General features: G+C 39.4%; 2 protein-coding genes across 2 annotated transcripts in view; both read left to right on the forward strand.

Annotated features, from left to right (window-relative positions):
• Positions 1-25,353, forward strand: part of LOC120048907 (probable E3 ubiquitin-protein ligase MID2) — a 1,198,409-nt gene that overhangs the window by 890,668 nt on the left and 282,388 nt on the right. The window lies entirely within an intron of this gene.
• LOC120047816 (glycine receptor subunit alphaZ1-like) overlaps positions 1-25,353 on the forward strand; it is a gene marked incomplete at its 5' end in the record, with an annotated part of 74,886 nt that overhangs the window by 31,113 nt on the left and 18,420 nt on the right. Inside the window, 4 exons of the mRNA XM_038993355.1 lie at positions 508-575; positions 13,415-13,638; positions 15,966-16,048; positions 16,594-16,731. Coding sequence (XP_038849283.1) covers positions 508-575; positions 13,415-13,638; positions 15,966-16,048; positions 16,594-16,731 — 513 coding nt within the window. The remainder of the gene's footprint in view (positions 1-507; positions 576-13,414; positions 13,639-15,965; positions 16,049-16,593; positions 16,732-25,353) is intronic.

Here is a 25,353-nt window from a genome sequence, read left to right on the forward strand (position 1 = left end):
GTTTTCTGTGTAATAAAGGAGGAAGGACTGTGTTTTCAGTGTAATAAAGGAGGAAGGACTGTGTTTTCAGTGTAATAAAGGAGGAAGGAGGAAGGACTGTGTTTTCAGTGTAATAAAGGAGGAAGGAGGAAGGAGGAAGGACTGTGTTTTCAGTGTAATAAAGGAGGAAGGACTGTTTTTTCAGTGTAATAAAGGAGGAAGGACTGTGTTTTCAGTGTAATAAAGGAGGAAGGACTGTGTTTTCAGTGTAATAAAGGAGGAAGGACTGTGTTTTCAGTGTAATAAAGGAGGAAGGACTGTGTTTTCAGTGTAATAAAGGAGGAAGGAATGTGTTTTCAGTGTAATAAAGAAAGAAGGACTGTTTTTTTCAGTGTAATAAAGGAGGAAGGACTATGTTTTCAGTGTAATAAAGGAGGAAGGTCTGTGTTTTCAGTCTGCAAGGAGGGATTTTTGTTTCACAGTTCTTTAATAAGAAAATAATATTATTTATTTTTCATTCTTTTACAGGTCCCCCTGTAAACGTAACATGCAACATTTTTATTAACAGTTTCGGGTCCATCGCTGAAACAACAATGGTAAGTCCAAATGCGTTTACCTTTCCAATGTTAAAACCCTTCAACATAAAGTACATTGATTTCTGTTGATATTGATGTTTTGAAGTTAATGTGAGGATTTTTTTTTTTTTTTCAACAGTATTTTGACTTGTATAACTATGCCTCTAAGATTGTGATTGAATTTAAATAATGATGTCCTTAATATGCGATGTGTCAACATTTTCTTCTGGAATTACAAGCCGTGCCTCCTCAACCTAAATATTTAGAATAATATTTATCTGCCTCATTGAACTTCCTTTCTACTCAAATCTCAGTTCCTACGGGTTTCATATCTAGTGTTCAGATGGCTTTGTGTCTTCAAGGGGGTGTCATTCAAACTCATTTTGGAAAGAGTACAAATTTATCAGGTGGTTTATATTATAAAATCATCAGTTGTTGATTATTTATCAATATAGTAGAACTAGAGGTCTAAGATCTCTAGCAAAAGATACAGAGGTGAAATATATGTTGTTTGATGGACAGTAGACCAACATGGAGACAGAATGACAGTAGACCAACATGGAGACAGAAAGACAGTAGACTAACATAGAGACAGAAAGACAGTAGACCAACATGGAGACAGAAGGACAGTAGACTAACATGGAGACAGAAAGACAGTAGATTAACATGGAGACAGAAGGACAGTAGACCAACATGGAGACAGAAGGACAGTAGATTAACATGGAGACAGAAGGACAGTAGACCAACATGGAGACAGAAGGACAGTAGACCAACATAGAGACAGAAAGACAGTAGACTAACATGGAGACAGAAAGACAGTAGACCAACATGGAGACAGAAAGACAGTAGACTAACATGGAGACAGAAAGACAGTAGACCAACATGGAGACAGAATGACAGTAGATTAACATGGAGACAGAAGGACAGTAGACCAACATGGAGACAGAAGGACAGTAGACTAACATGGAGACAGAAAGACAGTAGACTAACATGGAGACAGAAGGACAGTAGACCAACATGGAGACAGAAGGACAGTAGACTAACATAGAGACAGAAGTACAGTAGACTAACATAGAGACAGAAGGACAGTAGACTAACATGGAGACAGAAGGACATGGAGACTAACATAGAGACAGAAGGACAGTAGACTAAAATAGAGACAGAAGGACAGTAGACTAACATAGAGACAGAAGTACAGTAGACTAACATAGAGACAGAAGGACAGTAGACTAACATGGAGACAGAAGGACATGGAGACTAACATAGAGACAGAAGGACAGTAGACTAAAATAGAGACAGAAGGACAGTAGACTAACATAGAGACAGAAGGGCATGGAGACTAACATAGAGACAGATTGACAGTAGACTAACATGGAGACAGAAGGACAGTAGACTAACATAGAGACAGAAGGACAGTAGACTAACATGGAGACAGAAAGACAGTAGACTAACATGGAGACAGAAGGACAGTAGACCAACATGGAGACAGAAGGACAGTAGACTAACATAGAGACAGAAGTACAGTAGACTAACATAGAGACAGAAGGACAGTAGACTAACATGGAGACAGAAGGACATGGAGACTAACATAGAGACAGAAGGACAGTAGACTAAAATAGAGACAGAAGGACAGTAGACTAACATAGAGACAGAAGTACAGTAGACTAACATAGAGACAGACGGACAGTAGACTAACATGGAGACAGAAGGACATGGAGACTAACATAGAGACAGAAGGACAGTAGACTAAAATAGAGACAGAAGGACAGTAGACTAACATAGAGACAGAAGGGCATGGAGACTAACATAGAGACAGAATGACAGTAGACTAACATGGAGACAGAAGGACAGTAGACCAACATGGAGACAGAAGGACATGGAGACTAACATAGAGACAGAAAGACAGTAGACCAACATAGAGACAGAAAGACAGTAGACTAACATAGAGACAGAAAGACAGTAGACCAACATGGAGACAGAAAGACAGTAGACTAACATAGAGACAGAAAGACAGTAGACTAACATAGAGACAGAAAGACAGTAGACTAACATGGAGACAGAAAGACAGTAGACTAACATAGAGACAGAAAGACAGTAGACTAACATAGAGACAGAAAGACAGTAGACCAACATAGAGACAGAAAGACAGTAGACCAACATAGAGACAGAAAGACAGTAGACTAACATAGAGACAGAAAGACAGTAGACTAACATGGAGACAGAAAGACAGTAGACTAACATAGAGACAGAAAGACAGTAGACTAACATAGAGACAGAAAGACAGTAGACCAACATGGAGACAGAAGGACATGGAGACTAACATAGAGGCAGAAAGACAGTAGACCAACATGGAGACAGACGCATTGCAGATATCAGATCATAGAAACAGACACAACCCACTGGGCACAGATGTCAATTCAACGTCTATTTCACGTTGGTTCCACGTCACCTCGTTGAAATGACATGGAAACAACTTTGATTCAACCAGTGTTTGCCCAGTGGGATAGCAGGTAGCAGATCAATGTGTGCTCTGCTGGAAATCCATGTCTGTACACGAGTCAAATACAGTCAAGGACTGTGGGTGTCATAGAAATGATAGGTTGGCTTTCTATTCATCTGGAGGCACTCAGTTAGATAGTATGGAATTCAAACAGGCCCTGATGACAGATCATTCCTACCTCTTTCCTACCTCACTGTCGTCCATAATGACAGCATATTTAAGGGTACTGGAGAGCACAAAGCAGGGAGAGAAAATAAAGCAAGTGGCTGGGATGGAATGGGATGGAATGGGATGGAATGGGATGGAATGGGCTGGGATGGAATGGGCTGGGTTGGGATGGGCTGGGATGGAATGTGCTGGGACCGGATGGGATGGATTAGGATGAGCTGGGATGGACTGGGATGGGATGGAATGGGCTGGGATGGGAAGGGATGGGATAGCCTTGGATGGGATGGCCTTGGATGGGCTGGGCTTGGAGGGGCTGGGCTGGGATGGGCTGGGCTTGGAGGGGCTGGGCTGGGATGGGCTGGGCTTGGAGGGGCTGGGATGGGCTGGGATGGAATGGGATGGGAGGGGCTGGGATGAGCTGGGATGGGATGGGATGGGAGGAGCTGGGATGGGATGGGCTAGGCTGGGAGGGGCTGGGATGAGATGGGCTTGGATTGGCTGGGATGGGCTGGGATTGGCTGGGATGGGAGGGGACGGGCTTGGTTTGGAGGGGATGGGAGGGGCTGGGATGGGAGGGGAGGGGCTGGGAGTGGATGGGCTGGAATGGAATTGGAAGGTTGGGTTGGTAGGATTTGAGATGGGATGGGCTGGGAGGGGATGGACGGGGACGGGCTTGGTTTGGAGGGGATGGGAGAGGCTGGGATGGGAGGGGCTGGGCTGGGATGGGAGGGGATGGGCTGGGATGGGATGGGATGGGATGGGAGGGGATGGACGGGGACGGGCTTGGTTTGGAGGGGATGGGAGAGGCTGGGATGGGAGGGGAGGGGCTGGAATGGAATTGGAGGGTTGGGTTGGTAGGATTTGAGATGGTAGGGGCTGGGATGGGAGGGGAATGGAATTGGAGGGTTGGGTTGGTAGGATTTGAGATGGTAGGGGCTGGGATGGGAGGGGAATGGAATTGGAGGGTTGGGTTGGTAGGATTTGAGATGGGATGGGCTGGTAGGGGAGGGGAATGGAATTGGAGGGTTGGGTTGGTAGGATTTGAGATGGGATGGGCTGGTAGGGGAGGGGAGGGGAATTGCTGGGATGGGAGGGGAGGGGATGGCCCTTGTCTCAAGTCTCCATGCCAAGCTGGGATTGATTTGGATGGGCTGGGAGGGGAGGGGCTGGGATGAGAGGGGAGGGGATTGGCTGGGAAGGGAAGGGAGAGGCTGGGATGGGAGGGGAGGGGCTGGGATTGGAGGGGATGGGCTGGTAGCGGATGGGAGGGGAGGGGAGGGGAGGGGAGGGGAGGGGAGGGGAGGGGAGGGGAGGGGCTGGTAGCGGATGGGAGGGGATGGGCTGGTAGGGGAGGGGAGGGGAGGGGAGGGGAGGGGAGGGGAGGGGAGGGGAGGGGATGGCCCTAGTCTCAAGTCTCCATGCCAAGTCTCCCTGGGTGAGACGCATCAGTAGAGCTTTAACTAAAACTGCTGCAGACTGCACAACCTCCTCATGCAGAACAAATTCATGATTTTCCACTCTTTTTCTCCATCTACACTCCACAACCAGTGGAATTGATCCGGAAGCCTTTCCTCCAAGTCCTAGTCTCTCTCTCTCTCTCTCTCTCTCTCTCTCTCTCTCTCTCTCTCTCTCTCTCTCTCTCTCTCTCTCTCTCCTCTCAATTCAATTTAAGGGCAAATAGTTAAAGTACATAAGGGAAAATAAAAAAACATAAATATCGGTTGTAGTTTATCAAAATTGGGTTTGTTTTCGAGTTCTTTGTGGATAATCTGAGGGAAATATGTGTCTCTAATATGGTCATACATTTGGCAGGAGGTTAGGAAGTGCAGCTCAGTTTCCACCTCATTCTTCTCTTGAGAGCCAGGTCTGCCTACGGCAGCCTTTCTCAATAGCAAGGCTATGCTCACTGAGTCTGTACATAGTCAAAGCTTTCCTTAAGTTTGGGTCAGTCACAGTGGTTAGGTATTCTGTGTGCTCTCTGTTTAGGGCCAAATAGCGTTCTAGTTTGCTCAGTTCTTTGTAAATTATTTCCAATTTGTCAAGTTTTCTCATGATTTGGTTGGGTCTAATTGTGTTGCTTTCCTTGGGCTCTGTGGGGTCTGTTTGTGTTTGTGAACAGAGCTCCAGCACCAGCTTGCTTAGGGGACTCTTCTCCAGGTTCATAGCTCTGTAGGTGATGGCTTTGTTATGGAAGGTTTGAGAATCGCTTCCTTTTAGGTGGTTGTAGAATTTAACGTCTCTTTTCTGGATTTTGATAATTAGCGGGTATCGACCTAATTCTTCTCTGCATGCATTATTTTGTGTTTTATGTTGTACACTGAGGATATTTTTGTAGAATGCTGCATGCAGAGTCTCAATTTGGTGTTTGTCCCATTTTGTGACATTTTGGTTGGTGAGCGGACCACAGAACTCACAACCATAAAGGGCAATGGATTCCATAACCGATTCAAGTATTTTTAGCCAGATCCTAATTGGTATGTCAATTTTTATGTTCCGTTTGATGGCATAGAAGGCCCTTCTTGCCTTGTCTCTCAGCTCGTTCACATCTTTTTTTTTTTCCTTTTTTTTTTCACCTTTATTTAACCAGGTAGGCAAGTTGAGAACACGTTCTCATTTACAATTGCGACCTGGCCAAGATAAAGCAAAGCAGTTCGACACATACAACAACACATAGTTACACATGGAATAAAACAAACATACAGTCAATAATACAGTGAAAAATAAGTCTATATACAATGTGAGCAAGTGAGGTGAGGTAAGGGAGGTGAAGGCAAACAAAATATATATATAAATAAATAAAAATATAAAAAGGCCAAGGTGGCGAAGTCCTCCTTGGTTGGGGACAGAAGCACTAGATCATCAACAAACAGTAGACATTTGACTTCAGATTCTAGTACGGTGAAGTCGGTTGCTGCAGACTGTTCTAGTGCCCTCGCCAATTTGTTGATATATGTTGAAGAGAGTGGGGCTTAAGCTGAACCCCGGTCTCACCCCCCGGCCCTGTGGAACGAAATGTGTGTTTTTTGCCAATTTTAACGGCACACTTGTTGTTTGTGTACATGGATTTTATAATGTTGTAGTTTTTTTCCCTCAACACCACTTTCCATCAATTTGTATAGCAGACCCTCATGCCAAATTGAGTCAAAAGTTTTGCCTTTGATTTGGTTTGTTTGTTTATAAATTAGGGTGTCCAGGGTGAATACGTGGTCTGTCGTACGATAATTTTGTAAAAAGACTATTTTCTTTCTCTCTCTCTCTGTCTCTCTCGTTCTCTCTCTCTCTCTCTCTCTATCTATCTCTCTATCTATCTCTCATTCACACTGAAACGTTCAAACTAGTTGAGAAAGAAATGGAATAAGGGATGGGTGGAAGTGAAACTAAAGAGAATTAGATCATTCAATCTTTAGTGCTTATAGGGCTGGTGAGAACAATGTTTCATGCAGTAATGATCCGACTGAGTCTGCGTCGCAAATGGCACCCTATTCCCTGCATAGTGGGCTCTGGTCAAAAGTAGTGCACTATGTAGGAAATAGGTTACCATTTGGGACGCACATGACTCCTGGTCCACAATAGGAACCTGAGGTCCTCTGTGACCCACCACTGTCTAATTGTTTACCCGGCTTTCAAGTTACGATTCCCAGGGGGAAAAGCCAGAGGCTATTTAATTAGCTCTCCTAACCTGTGTCCCAAATGGAAAACCTATTCTTTGACCTGGGCTCAGAGGCACTGGGCAAAAGTAGTGCACTATGTAGGCAATAGGATGCCATTTTGGGACTCATTCCTAGACTGCTGCTCTTTCATTTTCCTTCTTCGAGAGGCGAGAGAGTGAAACGCATAAATCCCAAAGTCCTGTTACAGGGTGTTGGTGGAGTTGGTTGGGTGTTGCCCCATGCATCATAAATCCCAAAGTCCTGTTTGTTACAGGGTGTTGGTGGAGTTGGTTGGGTGTTGCCCCATGCATCATAAATCCCAAAGTCCTGTTTGTTACAGGGTGTTGGTGGAGTTGGTTGGGTGTTGCCCCATGCAGACCAGAGTCATCATGAGACTGCATAGCCAAAACTTTAACTTTTAAAAAATGTCACAGCCAGGACTAGGAGAGGGTGCATTTGGCCTTCGGCTTGAATCGCATTAAGGATTGGGTGCTCTGCTGTTGTGGTAAATCAGTTTGCTGAGATAAATCACACTCAACATGTCTGAGAAAGTTCACCTATGGCTTCTGCTGATGCTGATGGATGAGTGTGTGAGACAACTCTATGCTTTGTAATCCAACAGTATACTCCATGATTCAAAATCAGACTGTTGTAGCAGAGGTTGGGTCAGAACCAGACTGAGACCTGCACTATTGTGTTGTTGGCTCTGGAGCTAATGCCTTGGCTCCTGACCTGATCCTCTTTTCACGTGTAGGAGACCCGTGTTTGAACCCAGTTGGTCACACTATGTTAAGGATCCTTTTTTTCAATCACACACATTAAATACGTTTACATTTGGTGACCGCGGTGAGATTTGGTCTGAGATTACAATTGTATTTATATCTTACTTGATCTCACTTATAATGTGTAATAGTAAGGAGTTGATATTAATAAACAGTCGAATCAGTCATTGTAGTAAGACAACCATCGAAATGGGAATTACTCAATATGGCCGCCCTTTCACCCATCACCAAACATTGACTTGAACAGGGGATTTCCTGTTATATTTCTATGTTGGCAACAAACCAAGGCCTAATGAATGCCCCTGTGGTAAACTAGCAGTGTTTCCCAGTCTGCAATCTCTCTCTGTCTGCAAGACTACTGAGGTAGATGATAGATATAGACTTCATCCCAAATGGCCCTGATCAAAAGTAGTGCACTAAATAGGGAATAGGGTGCCATTTGGACTGCAAATATATTCTTGGTCGAATGGCTGCTGCATGTGTCTGTAGTTGCTCATCTCCCATGGTCTCTACACTTTTAGAAAAAAAGATGCTATCTAGAACCTAAAAAGGTTATTTGGCTGTCCCCATTGGAGAACCCTTTTAAGAACCCATGTTGGTTCCCGATAGAACATGGAACCTCAAACCAAAACGGTTTTACCTGGAAGCAAAAAGGGTTCTGCTGTGGGGACAGCCGAAGAAGCCCTTTGGAACCCTTTTTTCTAAGAGTGTAGATGTATTAGTGATTCAGTCACTTCTCTCTGCTAGTGAACAGCAGCAGATGTGTTGTCATAATGTGTGAGATATTATCTAACTGTCCTGGAAGATAAATTTAAAGCCCCCTCGGCTCTGACTTTTTTTTATTTTATCCTTTGTTGGGGGGATATTTTAATATTCCACCTGTGTGTTTAGAATCTAGATTGCTGCTATTTTAAATAATGAAAAGGTCTACGAACACCTCATTCTGAAATCATAGTCAGACTAGACCTCATTCTGTAATAATAGTCAGACTAGACCTCATTCTGAAATCACAGTCAGACTAGACCTCATTCTGTAATCATAGTCAGACTAGACCTCATTCTGTAATCATAGTCAGACTAGACCTGATTCTGTAGTCATAGTCAGACTAGACCTCATTCTGTAATCATAGTCAGACTAGACCTCATTCTGTAATCATAGTCAGACTAGACCTCATTCTGAAATCACAGTCAGACTAGACCTCATTCTGTAATCATAGTCAGACTAGACCTCATTCTGAAATCACAGTCAGACTAGACCTGATTCTGTAGTCATAGTCAGACTAGACCTCATTCTGTAATCATAGTCAGACTAGACCTGATTCTGTAATCATAGTCAGACTAGACCTCATTCTGAAAGCATAGTCATACAAGACCTCATTCTGAAATCATAGTCAGACAAGACCTGATTCTGTAATCATAGTCAGACTAGACCTCATTCTGAAATCATAGTCAGACTAGACCTCATTCTGAAATCATAGTCAGACTAGACCTGATTCTGTAGTCATAGTCAGACTAGACCTCATTCTGTAATCATAGTCAGACTAGACCTGATTCTGTAATCATAGTCAGACTAGACCTCATTCTGTAATCATAGTCAGACTAGAACTCATTCTGTAATCATAGTTAGACTAGACCTCATTCTGTAATCATAGTCAGACTAGACCTCATTCTGTAATCATAGTCAGACTAGACCTCATTCTGTAATCATAGTCAGACTAGACCTCATTCTGAAATCACAGTCAGACTAGACCTGATTCTGTAGTCATAGTCAGACTAGACCTCATTCTGTAATCATAGTCAGACTAGACCTGATTCTGTAATCATAGTCAGACTAGACCTCATTCTGAAAGCATAGTCATACAAGACCTCATTCTGAAATCATAGTCAGACAAGACCTGATTCTGTAATCATAGTCAGACTAGACCTCATTCTGAAATCATAGTCAGACTAGACCTCATTCTGAAATCATAGTCAGACTAGACCTGATTCTGTAGTCATAGTCAGACTAGACCTCATTCTGTAATCATAGTCAGACTAGACCTGATTCTGTAATCATAGTCAGACTAGACCTCATTCTGTAATCATAGTCAGACTAGAACTCATTCTGTAATCATAGTTAGACTAGACCTCATTCTGTAATCATAGTCAGACTAGATCTCATTCTGTAATCATAGTCAGACTAGACCTCATTCTGTAATCATAGTCAGACTAGACCTCATTCTGTAATCATAGTCAGACTAGATCTCATTCTGTAATCATAGTCAGACTACCTCATTCTGTAATCATAGTCAGACTAGACCTCATTCTGAAATCATAGTCAGACTAGACCTCATTCTGAAATCATAGTCAGACTAGACCTGATTCTGTAGTCATAGTCAGACTAGACCTCATTCTGTAATCATAGTCAGACTAGACCTGATTCTGTAATCATAGTCAGACTAGACCTCATTCTGTAATCATAGTCAGACTAGAACTCATTCTGTAATCATAGTTAGACTAGACCTCATTCTGTAATCATAGTCAGACTAGACCTCATTCTGTAATCATAGTCAGACTAGAACTCATTCTGTAATCATAGTCAGACTAGACCTCATTCTTTAAACATAGTCAGACTAGACCTCATTCTTTAATCATAGTCAGACTAGACCTCATTCTGTAATCATAGTCAGACTAGACCTCATTCTGTAATCATAGTTAGACTAGACCTCATTCTGTAATCATAGTTAGACTAGACCTCATTCTGTAATCATAGTCAGACTACCTCATTCTGTAATCATAGTCAGACTAGACCTCATTCTGTAATCATAGTCAGACTATATCTCATTCTGTAATCATAGTCAGACTAGATCTCATTCTGTAATCATAGTCAGACTAGACCTCATTCTGTAATCATAGTCAGACTAGACCTCATTCTGTAATCATAGTCAGACTAGACCTCATTCTGTAATCATAGTCAGACTAGACCTCATTCAGTAATCATAGTCAGACTAGACCTCATTCTGTAATCATAGTCAGACTAGACCTCATTCTGTAGTCATAGTCAGACTAGACCTCATTCTGTAATCATAGTCAGACTAGACCTCATTCTGTAATCATAGTCAGGCTACCTCATTCTGAAATCATAGTCAGACTAGACCTCATTCTGTAATCATAGTCAGATTAGACCTCATTCTGTAATCATAGTCAGACTATACCTCATTCTGTAATCATAGTCAGACTAGACCTCATTCTGTAATCATAGTCAGACTAGACCTAATTCTGAAATCATAGTCAGACTAGACCTCATTCTGAAATCATAGTCAGACTAGACCTGATTCTGTAGTCATAGTCAGACTAGACCTCATTCTGTAATCATAGTCAGACTAGACCTGATTCTGTAATCATAGTCAGACTAGACCTCATTCTGTAATCATAGTCAGACTAGAACTCATTCTGTAATCATAGTTAGACTAGACCTGATTCTCTAATCATAGTCAGACTAGACCTGATTCTGTAATCATAGTCAGACTAGACCTCATTCTGTAATCAAAGTCAGACTAGACCTCATTCTGTAATCATAGTCAGACTAGACCTCATTCTGTAATCATAGTCAGACTAGAACTCATTCTGTAATCATAGTCAGACTAGACCTCATTCTTTAAACATAGTCAGACTAGACCTCATTCTTTAATCATAGTCAGACTAGACCTCATTCTGTAATCATAGTCAGACTAGACCTCATTCTGTAATCATAGTTAGACTAGACCTCATTCTGTAATCATAGTTAGACTAGACCTCATTCTGTAATCATAGTTAGACTAGACCTCATTCTGTAATCATAGTCAGACTAGACCTCATTCTTTAATCATAGTCAGACTGGACCTCATTCTTTAATCATAGTCAGACTGGACCTCATTCTGTAATCATAGTCAGACTGGACCTCATTCTGTAATCATAGTCAGACTAGACCTCATTCTGTAATCATAGTCAGATTTGACCTCATTCTGTAATCATAGTCAGACTAGACCTCATTCTGTAATCATAGTCAGACTAGATCTCATTCTGTAATCATAGTCAGACTAGATCTCATTCTGTAATCATAGTCAGACTAGACCTCATTCTGTAATCATAGTTAGACTAGACCTCATTCTGTAATCATAGTCAGACTAGATCTCATTCTGTAATCATAGTCAGACTAGACCTCATTCTGTAATCATAGTCAGACTAGACCTCATTCTGTAGTCATAGTCAGACTAGACCTCATTCTGTAATCATAGTCAGACTAGACCTCATTCTGTAATCATAGTCAGACTACCTCATTCTGTAATCATAGTCAGACTAGACCTCATTCTGTAATCATAGTCAGACTAGACCTCATTCTGTAATCATAGTCAGACTAGACCTCATTCTGTAATCATAGTCAGACTAGACCTCATTCTGTAATCATAGTCAGACTAGACCTCATTCTTTAATCATAGTCAGACTAGACCTCATTCTGTAATCATAGTCAGACTAGACCTCATTCTTTAATCATAGTCAGACTAGACCTCATTCTGTAATCATAGTCAGACTAGACCTCATTCTGTAATCATAGTCAGACTAGACCTCATTCTGTAATCATAGTCAGACTAGACCTCATTCTGTAATCACAGTCAGACTAGACCTCATTCTGTAATCATAGTCAGACTATACCTCATTCTGTAATCATAGTCAGACTATACCTCATTCTGTAATCATAGTCAGACTCGACTTCATTCTGTAATCATAGTCAGACTAGACCTCATTCTGCAATCATAGTCAGACTACCTCATTCTGTAATCATAGTCAGACTAGACCTCATTCTGCAATCATAGTCAGACTACCTCATTCTGTAATCATAGTCAGACTACCTCATTCTGTAATCATAGTCGGACTACCTCATTCTGTAATCATAGTCAGACTGGACTCTAAATTTGTTGATATTTTTTCCCTAAAAATTCTTCTTTTTTTTCAAACTAAATTCCCCCTAATAACGAAACAGGTCTATCTGTGTGTAGTGAGATAATTGCTCGACAATGTCCTTCTAATGTTGTGGCTGATTGCCATTGGAAAGGTCACCTGCTGTCCCCTCCGTCGACTGATATATCATGCCTCGCTACATTACAGCCTAGACACCTTAATGGTCATTATGGGATGATATAACGGCACGCTCGTTCTCTAGAATAATTGACAATTACGGTGGACTGTTGTGCCTATAGGCCACAGCTCTATTGAAGGGTCTTCTAAAGGACATTTACATGATGAACCACCAGGACCATTATTTATCTCCTGCCTTAATAGTGCTACTGCTACTCAGACAGGCGTGATTTGCATAAACAATCTACACCTGGAAAGCCCAATAACGTCTATAGAGTCTTTAGTTTAACTAAGCTTTATTCAATAAAAATGCATAGGGTTTTTAAGGTCGAAAGAATTGGAAACCGATCCCCATGTCTTGTGCAATCATTTAACCTAGAAATGAATGATTATATTAAACAATCAAACAAACCAACCAATCAACCAATCAACCAATCAATCAACCAACCAATCAACCAATCAACCAATCAATCAACCAACCAACCAATCAACCAATCAACCAATCAATCAACCAACCAATCAACCAATCAACCAACCAATCAACCAATCAACCAATCAATCAATCAATCAAACCTCCCTCTGAGTCCTGGCTATGCAATGCACTGACATAGCTTGGCCTTTCTCTGACAATCATGCACTTATTAACATTTAACTGTTCTCTCCCCAGGACTACAGAGTGAATATCTTCCTGAGGCAGCAATGGAACGACCCCAGGCTGGCCTATAGTGAATACCCCGACGATTCTCTTGACCTGGACCCATCTATGTTGGACTCTATCTGGAAACCTGATTTGTTCTTCGCCAATGAAAAGGGCGCCAATTTCCATGAGGTTACGACTGACAACAAGCTACTAAGGATTTCAAAAAATGGGAACGTATTGTATAGTATTCGGTATGCTATTCTTTTCTTGTTTTATCTTCGTCTTGTTAGTTTCTCAGAATGTCTATCCGCTGCTAGACCAATGGCTGACGGATGAATGTCTATCCGGTGCTAGACCTATGGCTGACAGATGAATGTCTATCCGCTGCTAGACCAATGGCTGACAGATGAATGTCTATCCGGTGCTAGACCTATGGCTGACAGATGAATGTCTATCCGGTGCTAGACCTATGGCTGACAGATGAATGTCTATCCGGTGCTAGACCTATGGCTGACAGATGAATGTCTATCCGGTGCTAGACCTATGGCTGACAGATGAATGTCTATCCGGTGCTAGACCAATGGCTGACAGATTAATGTCTATCCGGTGCTAGATCTATGGCTGACGGATTCATGTCTATCCGGTGCTAGACCTATGGCTGACGGATGAATGTCTATCCGGTGCTAGACCTATGGCTGACAGATGAATGTCTATCCGGTGCTAGACCTATGGCTGACAGATAAATGTCTGTCCGCTGCTAGACCTATGGCTGACAGATGAATGTCTATCCGGTGCTAGACCTATGGCTGACAGGTGAATGTCTATCCGGTGCTAGACCTATGGCTGACAGATGCTCTCTGATTTGTCTCTATATTGCTTTTGGTAGAAACAAAACATAAATGAACATCCAAACAACAACTAAAGTGATCTTCTTTAAATGTGAGCATGTTTGCAGTGTATTTGATCTGTTATCAAGCCTAGTATTCAACCCTTGGACAGGCAGATGGGAATTGGATCCTTATAAACAGCCATGGGAAGGCAGGGAGAAGAGGCTTTCTCATTTCTTACCTTGACACCATCAAATGAACCCATTAGATCGCTTTGATCTCACCTGACCCCGCGCTAAAGAGAACCTGCCTCAGTGTATTTTCTGATTGAAAAAATAAACCTTATAAATAACATTTGTCGTGTAACGGTGATGATATCACACTGCGGTATAAGTAAACTATGAATGCAATGCAACCAATAGACCTGCTCCTCACCTACCTATGTCAAGATAACAGTAACAGCAGCCGTCTAGGTTGAAGCATGAATGGCTGCCGCTTTTAAAGGTGTTTTCTATACTTGCGGTTTGAACAGTAACTTTTAAAGGTGTTTTCTATACTCGCGGTTTGAACAGTAACTTTTAAAGGTGTTTTCTATACTCGCGGTTTGAACAGTAACATGGAGATGCAACCAGTCTGTTTGGGGATGAGGTTCACATGCACGGCTAGCAGGAAGGTGTTTGTCATGAGGGGAAGAATGTCTGAGGTGTATAATGTAACCTTTTATATTAAAGGCCATCGTGACAGGAAATATAGCCGCAGTTAGAACAATATGTTACCCTGCTCCTCCTGTAATGCTGTGCTTGTGGTTTATTACAATAGCACAAGAAGACATACTATAAACCTTATTATATGACATTATAAAGGCGTACACATGCATATAACATGTTGTTATAAGTGCCGGTAAAGTGTTACCAACATTATTACCTAGTTTAATGATGGATGCTATGTGACCAGAATAACACTGGTCCTGGCCTGTCCCATGGACCTGATGTGTTCTAGAAAGTTCTAAATTCCATTCTATTCCACTCTATCCTATTCCATTACATTCTATTCCATTCTATAAGATTTCATTTATTCTATTCCATTATATTATATTCCGTTCTATTCTATTCCACTCTATCCTATTACATTCTATTCCATTCTATTCTATTCCATTCTATAATATTTCATTTATTCTATTCCATTATATTCTATTCTATTCCACTCTATCCTATTCCATTCTATAATATTTCATTTATTCTATTCCATTATATTCTATTCTATTCCAATCTATCCTATTCCATTCTATCCTATTCCTTTACATTCTATTCCATTCTATAATTTTTCATTTATTCTATTCCATTATATTCTATTCCGTTCTATTCTATTCCACTCTATCCTATTCCATTCTATTCTATTCCACTCTATCCTATTCCATTCTATTCTATTCCACTCTATCCTATTCCATTCTATCCTATTCCATTACATTCTATTCCATTCTATAATATTTAATTTATTCTATTCCACTCTATCCTATTCCATTCTATTCTATTCCACTCTATTCTATTTCATTCCATTCTATCCCATTCCATTCTATTCTATTCTAGTTCATTCTATTATTTTCCATTCTATTCTATTTTATTCCATTATATTCTATTTAAACTTGTTAACAAAATAACGCTGATCCTGGCCAGTCTGTTCTGTTCTGGTCTTTCCTGTTTTATGCTGTTCTGTTCTGTTTTGTTCTGTTGTGTTCTATTCTATGTGACCAGAATAACACTGGTCCTGGCCTGTCCCATGGACTTGAAGAACTTCCCAATGGACGTACAGACCTGTATCATGCAGCTGGAGAGTTGTGAGTATTCCATTATCATTTAGGAACACAGTTATCACACACACACACACACACACACACAGGTAGGGTAGGGGGAAGTATTTATTTTGTGTTGGTGAGATGGATGTGTCCCTGGTCTGGAGGACAGTATGATGAAAGGTCCAGTGATTTACACGGCCCCTCCAGCAGCAGAGAGCAGATACAGGGAAGGGACAGGGAGGGAGTTAGGGGGGACCAGCCTGCTCCACCCTGCTTTAACCAGCCAACACTGGCTTCTCCCTCCCCACCTCCTCTCTTTGGAAATGATGGCATTGTCTTTTTTCTTGACTTATTGTTCTCAGGTGTGAAGAATGAAAACAACATGTATTGCTTCTGTATGAACACTGTGGAGCTACGGTAGAGTTGGTTGATCAAGGCATTTAAACCTTCATCATACCACATTGTCAATAATGATTTGTTTTCTCTCTTACAAACAGCTTGAATGTACTGTGATACTAATCTGTGGTAGTAAGACTGTAGTAATACAGGGGGTAATAATGATCTCATTTCAAACTGTTCCCATCCAGTCGGCTATACGATGAATGATCTCATATTTGAGTGGGATGAGAAGGGAGCTGTGCAGGTAGCAGACGGGCTGACGTTACCTCAGTTTATACTGAAAGAGGAGAAAGACCTGCGATACTGTACCAAGCACTACAACACAGGTTGGTTTGTCTCTCTTCACCTCTCAGGCTACCTCTACCTCATATTTATTTTATTTTTTGGGGGGGGAGGTTGTATGTTGAGCTAAACTCTCTTTCTCTATGTTGGTCTTTTGTTGACTATCTGAGAACAGCGTAACATAGACATTACAGGACACGTAATGCAGGAACACGCAGTGGGAGAAAGAAGGGAGGAAGGACCGAAACCAATCAGAGCTTTGTCCAAAAATGGCCCCTTTATTCACTGAAAACCATCTGGCCACTCAACCTCATCAGTCTCACACTGTTACACTCCAGATACAACAGAAATAAACAGATATTGAAGGCCAGTCTAGATTAAATCTAAACAGATATTGAAGGCCAGTCTAGATGGAATCTAAACAGAGACTGAAGGCCAGTCCAGATGGAATCTAAACAGATATTGAAGACCAGTCCAGATGGAATCTAAACAGATATTGAAGGCCAGTCTAGATGGAATCTAAACAGAGACTGAAGGCAAGTCTAGATTAAATCTAAACAGAGACTGAAGGCAAGTCTAGATTAAATCTAAACAGAGACTGGAGACCAGTCCAGATGGAATCTAAACATAGACTGAAGGCCAGTCTAGATTAAATCTAAACAGATATTGAAGGCCAGTCTAGATGGAAACTAAACAGAGACTAAAGGCCAGTCCAGATGGAATCTAAACAGAGACTTAAGGCCAGTCTAGATGGAATCTAAGCAGAGACTGAAGGCAAGTCTAGATTAAATCTAAACAGATATTGAAGACCAGTCTAGATGGAATCTAAACAGAGACTGAAGGCAAGTCTAGATTAAATCTAAACAGATATTGAAGGCCAGTCTAGATGGAATCTAAACAGAGACTGGAGACCAGTCCAGATGGAATCTAAACATAGACTGAAGGCCAGTCTAGATTAAATCTAAACAGATATTGAAGACCAGTCTAGATGGAATCTAAACAGAGACTGGAGACCAGTCCAGATGGAATCTAAACATAGACTGAAGGCCAGTCTAGATTAAATCTAAACAGATATTGAAGGCCAGTCTAGATGGAAACTAAACAGAGACTAAAGGCCAGTCCAGATGGAATCTAAACAGAGACTTAAGGCCAGTCTAGATGGAATCTAAGCAGAGACTGAAGGCAAGTCTAGATTAAATCTAAACAGATATTGAAGACCAGTCTAGATGGAATCTAAACAGAGACTGAAGGCAAGTCTAGATTAAATCTAAACAGATATTGAAGGCCAGTCTAGATGGAATCTAAGCAGAGACTGAAGGCAAGTCTAGATTAAATCTAAACAGATATTGAAGACCAGTCTAGATGGAATCTAAACAGAGACTGAAGGCAAGTTTAGATTAAATCTAAACAGATATTGAAGGCCAGTCTAGATGGAATCTAAACAGAGACTGAAGAACAGTCTAGATGGAATCTAAACATAGACTGGAGGCCAGTCCAGATGGAATCTAAACAGATATTGAAGACCAGTCTAGATGGAATCTAAACAGATATTGAAGGCCAGTCTAGATGGAATCTAAGCAGAGACTGAAGGCAAGTCTAGATTAAATCTAAACAGATATTGAAGACCAGTCTAGATGGAATCTAAACAGAGACTGAAGGCAAGTCTAGATTAAATCTAAACAGATATTGAAGGCCAGTCTAGATGGAATCTAAGCAGAGACTGAAGGCAAGTCTAGATTAAATCTAAACAGATATTGAAGACCAGTCTAGATGGAATCTAAACAGAGACTGAAGGCAAGTCTAGATTAAATCTAAACAGATATTGAAGGCCAGTCTAGATGGAATCTAAACAGAGACTGGAGACCAGTCCAGATGGAATCTAAACATAGACTGAAGGCCAGTCTAGATTAAATCTAAACAGATATTGAAGACCAGTCTAGATGGAATCTAAACAGAGACTGAAGACAAGTCTAGATTAAATCTAAACAGAGACTGAAGGCAAGTCTAGATTAAATCTAAACAGAGACTGAAGAACAGTCTAGATGGAATCTAAACAGACAGAAGGCCAGTCTATATGGAATCTAAACTGAGACTAAAAGCCAGTCTAGATGGAATCTAAACAGAGACTGAAGGCAAGTTTAGATTAAATCTAAACAGATATTGAAGGCCAGTCTAGATGGAATCTAAACAGAGACTGAAGAACAGTCTAGATGGAATCTAAACATAGACTGGAGGCCAGTCCAGATGGAATCTAAACAGATATTGAAGACCAGTCTAGATGGAATCTAAACAGATATTGAAGGCCAGTCTAGATGGAATCTAAGCAGAGACTGAAGGCAAGTCTAGATTAAATCTAAACAGATATTGAAGACCAGTCTAGATGGAATCTAAACAGAGACTGAAGGCAAGTCTAGATTAAATCTAAACAGATATTGAAGGCCAGTCTAGATGGAATCTAAGCAGAGACTGAAGGCAAGTCTAGATTAAATCTAAACAGATATTGAAGACCAGTCTAGATGGAATCTAAACAGAGACTGAAGGCAAGTCTAGATTAAATCTAAACAGATATTGAAGGCCAGTCTAGATGGAATCTAAACAGAGACTGGAGACCAGTCCAGATGGAATCTAAACATAGACTGAAGGCCAGTCTAGATTAAATCTAAACAGATATTGAAGACCAGTCTAGATGGAATCTAAACAGAGACTGAAGACAAGTCTAGATTAAATCTAAACAGAGACTGAAGGCAAGTCTAGATTAAATCTAAACAGAGACTGAAGAACAGTCTAGATGGAATCTAAACAGACAGAAGGCCAGTCTATATGGAATCTAAACTGAGACTAAAAGCCAGTCTAGATGGAATCTAAACAGATATTGAAGGCCAGTCTAGATTAAATCTAAACAGAGACTAAAGGCCAGTCCAGATGGAATCTAAACAGAGACAGAATGCCAGTCTATATGGAATCTAAACAGATATTGAAGGCCAGTCTAGATGGAATCTAAACAGAGACTGGAGACCAGTCCAGATGGAATCTAAACATAGACTGAAGGCCAGTCTAGATTAAATCTAAACAGATATTGAAGGCCAGTCTAGATGGAAACTAAACAGAGACTAAAGGCCAGTCCAGATGGAATCTAAACAGAGACTTAAGGCCAGTCTAGATGGAATCTAAGCAGAGACTGAAGGCAAGTCTAGATTAAATCTAAACAGATATTGAAGACCAGTCTAGATGGAATCTAAACAGAGACTGAAGGCAAGTCTAGATTAAATCTAAACAGATATTGAAGGCCAGTCTAGATGGAATCTAAGCAGAGACTGAAGGCAAGTCTAGATTAAATCTAAACAGATATTGAAGACCAGTCCAGATGGAATCTAAACAGATATTGAAGACCAGTCTAGATGGAATCTAAACAGATATTGAAGGCCAGTCTAGATGGAATCTAAGCAGAGACTGAAGGCAAGTCTAGATTAAATCTAAACAGATATTGAAGACCAGTCTAGATGGAATCTAAACAGAGACTGAAGGCAAGTCTAGATTAAATCTAAACAGATATTGAAGGCCAGTCTAGATGGAATCTAAGCAGAGACTGAAGGCAAGTCTAGATTAAATCTAAACAGATATTGAAGACCAGTCTAGATGGAATCTAAACAGAGACTGAAGGCAAGTCTAGATTAAATCTAAACAGATATTGAAGGCCAGTCTAGATGGAATCTAAACAGAGACTGGAGACCAGTCCAGATGGAATCTAAACATAGACTGAAGGCCAGTCTAGATTAAATCTAAACAGATATTGAAGGCCAGTCTAGATGGAAACTAAACAGAGACTAAAGGCCAGTCCAGATGGAATCTAAACAGAGACTTAAGGCCAGTCTAGATGGAATCTAAGCAGAGACTGAAGGCAAGTCTAGATTAAATCTAAACAGATATTGAAGACCAGTCTAGATGGAATCTAAACAGAGACTGAAGGCAAGTCTAGATTAAATCTAAACAGATATTGAAGGCCAGTCTAGATGGAATCTAAGCAGAGACTGAAGGCAAGTCTAGATTAAATCTAAACAGATATTGAAGACCAGTCTAGATGGAATCTAAACAGAGACTGAAGGCAAGTCTAGATTAAATCTAAACAGATATTGAAGGCCAGTCTAGATGGAATCTAAACAGAGACTGAAGAACAGTCTAGATGGAATCTAAACATAGACTGGAGGCCAGTCCAGATGGAATCTAAACAGATATTGAAGACCAGTCTAGATGGAATCTAAACAGATATTGAAGGCCAGTCTAGATGGAATCTAAGCAGAGACTGAAGGCAAGTCTAGATTAAATCTAAACAGATATTGAAGACCAGTCTAGATGGAATCTAAACAGAGACTGAAGGCAAGTCTAGATTAAATCTAAACAGATATTGAAGGCCAGTCTAGATGGAATCTAAGCAGAGACTGAAGGCAAGTCTAGATTAAATCTAAACAGATATTGAAGACCAGTCTAGATGGAATCTAAACAGAGACTGAAGGCAAGTCTAGATTAAATCTAAACAGATATTGAAGGCCAGTCTAGATGGAATCTAAACAGAGACTGAAGAACAGTCTAGATGGAATCTAAACATAGACTGGAGGCCAGTCCAGATTAATCTAAACAGATATTGAAGACCAGTCTAGATGGAATCTAAACAGATATTGAAGGCCAGTCTAGATGGAATCTAAGCAGAGACTGAAGGCAAGTCTAGATTAAATCTAAACAGATATTGAAGACCAGTCTAGATGGAATCTAAACAGAGACTGAAGGCAAGTCTAGATTAAATCTAAACAGATATTGAAGGCCAGTCTAGATGAAATCTAAGCAGAGACTGAAGGCAAGTCTAGATTAAATCTAAACAGATATTGAAGACCAGTCTAGATGGAATCTAAACAGAGACTGAAGGCAAGTCTAGATTAAATCTAAACAGATATTGAAGGCCAGTCTAGATGGAATCTAAACAGAGACTGAAGAACAGTCTAGATGGAATCTAAACATAGACTGGAGGCCAGTCCAGATTGAATCTAAACAGATATTGAAGACCAGTCTAGATGGAATCTAAACAGATATTGAAGGCCAGTCTAGATGGAATCTAAGCAGAGACTGAAGGCAAGTCTAGATTAAATCTAAACAGATATTGAAGGCCAGTCTAGATGGAATCTAAGCAGAGACTGAAGGCAAGTCTAGATTAAATCTAAACAGAGACTGAAGAACAGTCTAGATGGAATCTAAACAGAGACAGAAGGCCAGTCTATATGGAATCTAAACTGAGACTAAAAGCCAGTCTAGAATAATCTAAAATAGAATAGAGAGTGAGAGAAACACAAAAGGTAATAGAAAGAAAATAGGTGTACTGTTATTTTCTACTATGATTTGATATGATATGATTTAATATGATTTGATATGATATAATTTAATATGATTTGATATGATATAATTTAATATGATTTGATATGATATGATTTAATATGATTTAATATGATATGATTTAATATGATTTGATATGATATGATTTAATATGAGTTGATATGATATAATTTAATATGATTTAATATGATATGATTTAATATGATTTGATATGATATGATTTAATATGATTTGATATGATATGATTTAATATGATATGTTTTAATATGATTTAATATGATATGATTTAATATGATTTAATATGATATGATTTAATATGATTTAATATGATATGATTTAATATGATTTGATATGATATGATGTAATATGATTTGATATGATATGTTTTAATATGATTTGATATGATATGTTTTAATATGATTTGATATGATATGTTTTAATATGAGTTGATATGATATGATTTAATATGATTTGATATGATATGTTTTAATATGATTTGATATGATATGTTTTAATATGAGTTGATATGATATGATTTAATATGATTTGATATGATATGTTTTAATATGATTTGATATGATATGTTTTAATATGATTTGATATGATATGTTTTAATATGATTTGATATGATATGTTTTAATATGAGTTGATATGATATGATTTAATATGATTTGATATGATATGTTTTAATATGATTTGATATGATATGTTTTAATATGAGTTGATATGATATGATTTAATATGATTTGATATGATATGTTTTAATATGATTTGATATGATATGTTTTAATATGATTTGATATGATATAATGTTGATATGATTTCATATGATATTATATGATTTTATATGCTATGATTTCATATGATTTGATATGATTTAATATGATATGGTATGATATGATTTTATATAATTTTGATATGATTTGATATGATATGATATAATTTTGATATGATTTGATATGATATAATTTTGATATGATTTGATATGTGATAGGATTTGATATGATATGATATAATTTTGATATGATTTGATATGATATAATATGATATAATTTTTATATGATTTGATATGGATTTGATTTGATATGATTTGATATGATATAATTTTTATATGATTTGATATGATATAAATTTGATATGATATGATATCATGTTGATATGATTTAATATGACGTGATATGATTTGATATGATTTGATATGATTTGATATGATATTTGTTTTTTTCAGAGCATTTTGTTTGTTGTGTTGTTGACCTGACATTGGACTATTTCTATAACAAGCAAAATTGATATGTGGTGCCATAGAAATCAGAATTGTTTTAAATATCATAACATCGCTCAGGAGAAGGTGACAACTGGAAATGATAGGCCGGATGATTAATCACTTAAAAGCCCTGAAGTGTAACACAGCTATTAATCACTTAAAAGCCCTGAAGTGCATCACAGCTATTAATCACTTAAAAGCCCTGAAGTGCATCACAGCTATTAATCACTTAAAAGCCCTGAAGTGCATCACAGCTATTAATCACTTAAAAGCCCTGAAGTGTATCACAGCTATTAATCACTTAAAAGCCCTGAAGTGCATCACAGCTATTAATCACTTAAAAGCCCTGAAGTGCATCACAGCTATTAATCACTTAAAAGCCCTGAAGTGTATCACAGCTATTAATCACTTAAAAGCCCTGAAGTGTATCACAGCTGTAAATCACTTGAAAGCCCTGAAGTGTAACACAGCTGTAAATCACTTAAAAGCCCTGAAGTGTAACACAGCTGTAAATCAATTTCAATGACGCTGTAGCCTCCCTCCATGTCTCTCTCTCTCCACATCCAAAACAATACACTAGCGTTAAACTCTAATTGAATTGAAAGTCTTCAACACAAAGACAGCTGTCTTCTGTGGATCTAAGCTGATTAAATGGCTGGTCAGCAATCTTGGGCATCTAGCCACTCTGACAGACAAGACACCCCTGGTGCTTACATCACACAGTCAGCATGAAAAAGAAAGAGGATACCTTTCATGAGTTTATAATGCCCTCTTTTAGCTTCTGTTCTGGGTTATGTCCAAAATGGCACCCTACTGCCTATGAGCGCCAGTCAAAAGTAGTGTACTATATGCTGTTTGTGAGTAAACCAACATAACACCTGTCAGCTTTAGTGGTGTGTTACATTTGAATGTAGAGGGTACTTTACCTACAGCCACTCTGTCAAACTGATGTTCTCTCCAGGCCTCTGCCTCAGTCTCTTCCAACACTTCAGGGAAATAGGAGGATAATTAAGTTAGGAGGCAATTCAGCACTGAGGCTATCCACCGCCATGTGGAAAAGGAGCTTGAATAGCCATTGCCTTGCCTGCAGTTATCTTTCTTCTTTGTGTTCTTGAGACATGCAGAACAGAAAGATTAGACGATGTGTCACAGTATATCTTTAATGACAACAGTAGATCCATAACACAGCAGCAACAACAGTAAAATATTAGATAATAATATTATAATATATTATATCATAGTATATAGACTGTATTGTAGTAATAATATTATATTATATTATATTATATCATAGTATATAGACTGTATTGTGGTAATAATATTATAATATATAATATTATATCATAGTATATAGACTGTATTGTAGTAATAATATTATATTATATCATAGTATATAGACTGTATTGTAGTAATAATATTATAATATATCATAGTATAGTATATAGACTGTATTGTAGTAATAATATTATAATATATCATATCATAGTACAGTCGCGGCCAAAAGTTTTGAGAATGCCACAAATATTCATTTCCACAAAGTTTGCTGCTTCAGTGTCAATTAACTTCTGGGCCACATCCTGACTGATGGCAGCCCATTCTTGCATAATAAATGCTTGGAGTTTGTCAGAATTTGTGGGTTTTTGTTTGTCCACCCGCCTCTTGAGGATTTACCACAAGTTCTCAAGGGGATTAAGGTCTAGGGAGTTTCCTGGCCATGGACCCAAAATATCGATGTTTTGTTCCCCGAGCCACTTAGTTATCACTTTTGCCTCACCTTTGCCTTAGCAAGGTGCTCCATCATGCTGGAAAAGGCATTGTTCGTCACCAAACTGTTCCTGGATGGTTGGGAGAAGTTGCTCTCGGAGGATGTGTTGGTACCATTCTTTATTCATGGCTGTGTTCTTAGGCAAAATTGTGAGTGAGCCCACTCCCTTGGCTGAGAAGCAACCCCACACATGAATGGTCTCAGGATGCTTTACTGTTGGCATGACACAGGACTGATGGTAGCGCTCACCTTGTCTTC

This window comes from Salvelinus namaycush, chromosome 5 (assembly GCF_016432855.1).
Source record: "Salvelinus namaycush isolate Seneca chromosome 5, SaNama_1.0, whole genome shotgun sequence".
NCBI lineage: Eukaryota > Metazoa > Chordata > Actinopteri > Salmoniformes > Salmonidae > Salvelinus > Salvelinus namaycush.